This window comes from Odontomachus brunneus, unplaced genomic scaffold, assembly GCF_010583005.1.
Source record: "Odontomachus brunneus isolate Ranch 3 - 2012 unplaced genomic scaffold, Obru_v1 Obru_scaffold_229, whole genome shotgun sequence".
Classification (NCBI taxonomy): domain Eukaryota; kingdom Metazoa; phylum Arthropoda; class Insecta; order Hymenoptera; family Formicidae; genus Odontomachus; species Odontomachus brunneus.
The window spans coordinates 45751-47320 of NW_022639679.1; the positions used below are offsets into that span (position 1 = coordinate 45751).

Genomic DNA, 1570 nt, shown 5'->3' on the forward strand with positions numbered 1-1570 from the left:
TTGTTTGTTTTTAATATACTGAAAACTTTACTGAAATGTAAAAAATGTGACAGTGATGTAAATTTTTATGTGAGAGGAGAACAAGGTTTGGGATTTAAAATTGTTGTTGATTGCGATTGTGACTCAACTGAAATTGATTCTTGTCCCAAAATAAACAATAAATCGTTTGAAATAAATCGACGAATAGTTTTTGCAATGTGTCTCATTAGAGTTGGATTACAAGGTATCAATACTTTTTGTGGTTTGATGGACTTAGGTCAAGGACTAACGACCAATATTATGCATGCCTTGAAAACATCTGGACTGCCAGTTTATGATATTGTCATACTAAAGGCAGCATCAGAAGAGAAGGAAAAAAATACTGAAACAGGAAATGAACCTTTGCACTTAACTGTCTCGGGCGATGGAACATAGAGTAAAAGAGGCTATTCGTCATTGTTTGGAGTTGTCACGTTAATTGGAAAGTATTCAGATAAAGTTGTGGATTTGATCGTCAAGTCTACTTTTTGTCAGGCTTGCAATTATTGGCAAAAGAAAAACGATGAGGAATTTGAAGCGTGGTATGAAGACCATGAAGAACATTGCGTAAGCAATCACACTGAGAAAATGGAAGTGGATGGTGTGGTCGAAATATTTGCGAGATCTGAGACACTTCATAAAGTCAAATATATTAATTATATCGGTGATGGTGACACAAAAACATTCAAGGCGCTCTTAGACAGTAAGCCGTATGGAGATGAACTTCCAATTACAAAAAAAGAGTGCATTGGACATGTAAAAAAACGTATGGATTCTCGACTGAGAGCCGCTAAGAAAAACAATAAAGGACTTGGTGATAAGGGTCCTGGAAAATTAACTGATGCCTCAATAAATGACTTATCGACATACTACGGTTTAGCAATAGTCCGTAATTCTGATTCTGTCGATGCTATGAAAGATGCAATATGGGCTACTTTTTATCACAAGTGCTCGACGGATGAGAATCCACAACACGATAAGTGTCCGCCCGATGAATCATCATGGTGTAAATGGAAACAAGCCGAAGCTAATAACGTTTTGTTAGAATATAAACATCCAGCTCCACTTACGTCACAGGTCCAAGAAGTCATTCGATCTATTTATGAGGATTGTCGGATGATTTATTGAAACGATGTTTAGGTGGCCACACTCAAAACAACAACGAGTGTCTCAACTCTTTGATTTAGACTTTTGCATCGAAACACATATTCTGCACAAGAAAAACTATTGAAATTGCATTATTTATTTTTGGCAGCATGCATTTCCAATGAAGGTTTTAATTCTGTGCTTCGAATAATGGAAGCCATGGGAATTAAGATTGGGATGAAAGCGTCAATAATGGCTACCAGACGAGACAATAAACGGATAAGAAACGCTGACAAACGTGCTCTACAAACTTCAAAAGAAGCCCGATCTGCCCGTCGATTGAAGATTGCAACAAAAAACGAGCTATATAAAGAGGAAGAGGAAGTACTATACGGTCCTGGGATCGCTGACTAGCTGTAAGTACTACTTAAACTTTAAACGCGTTTTTCTCGAAACGACGTTTTTA

The 1570-nt window shown here is 37.1% G+C and overlaps 2 protein-coding genes across 7 annotated transcripts in view; one reads left to right on the plus strand and one right to left on the minus strand.

The window, feature by feature from the left end:
- LOC116852487 overlaps nt 1-1535 on the plus strand; it is a 3522-nt gene extending 1987 nt beyond the window's left edge. The window contains exon 2 of the mRNA XM_032832926.1: nt 1096-1535. Within this exon, the coding sequence (XP_032688817.1) occupies nt 1096-1146 (51 nt within the window). The 3' untranslated portion in view covers nt 1147-1535. The remainder of the gene's footprint in view (nt 1-1095) is intronic.
- Nucleotides 1-1570, minus strand: part of LOC116852486 — a 45186-nt gene that overhangs the window by 26110 nt on the left and 17506 nt on the right. The gene's annotated exons all lie outside the window — the stretch shown is intronic.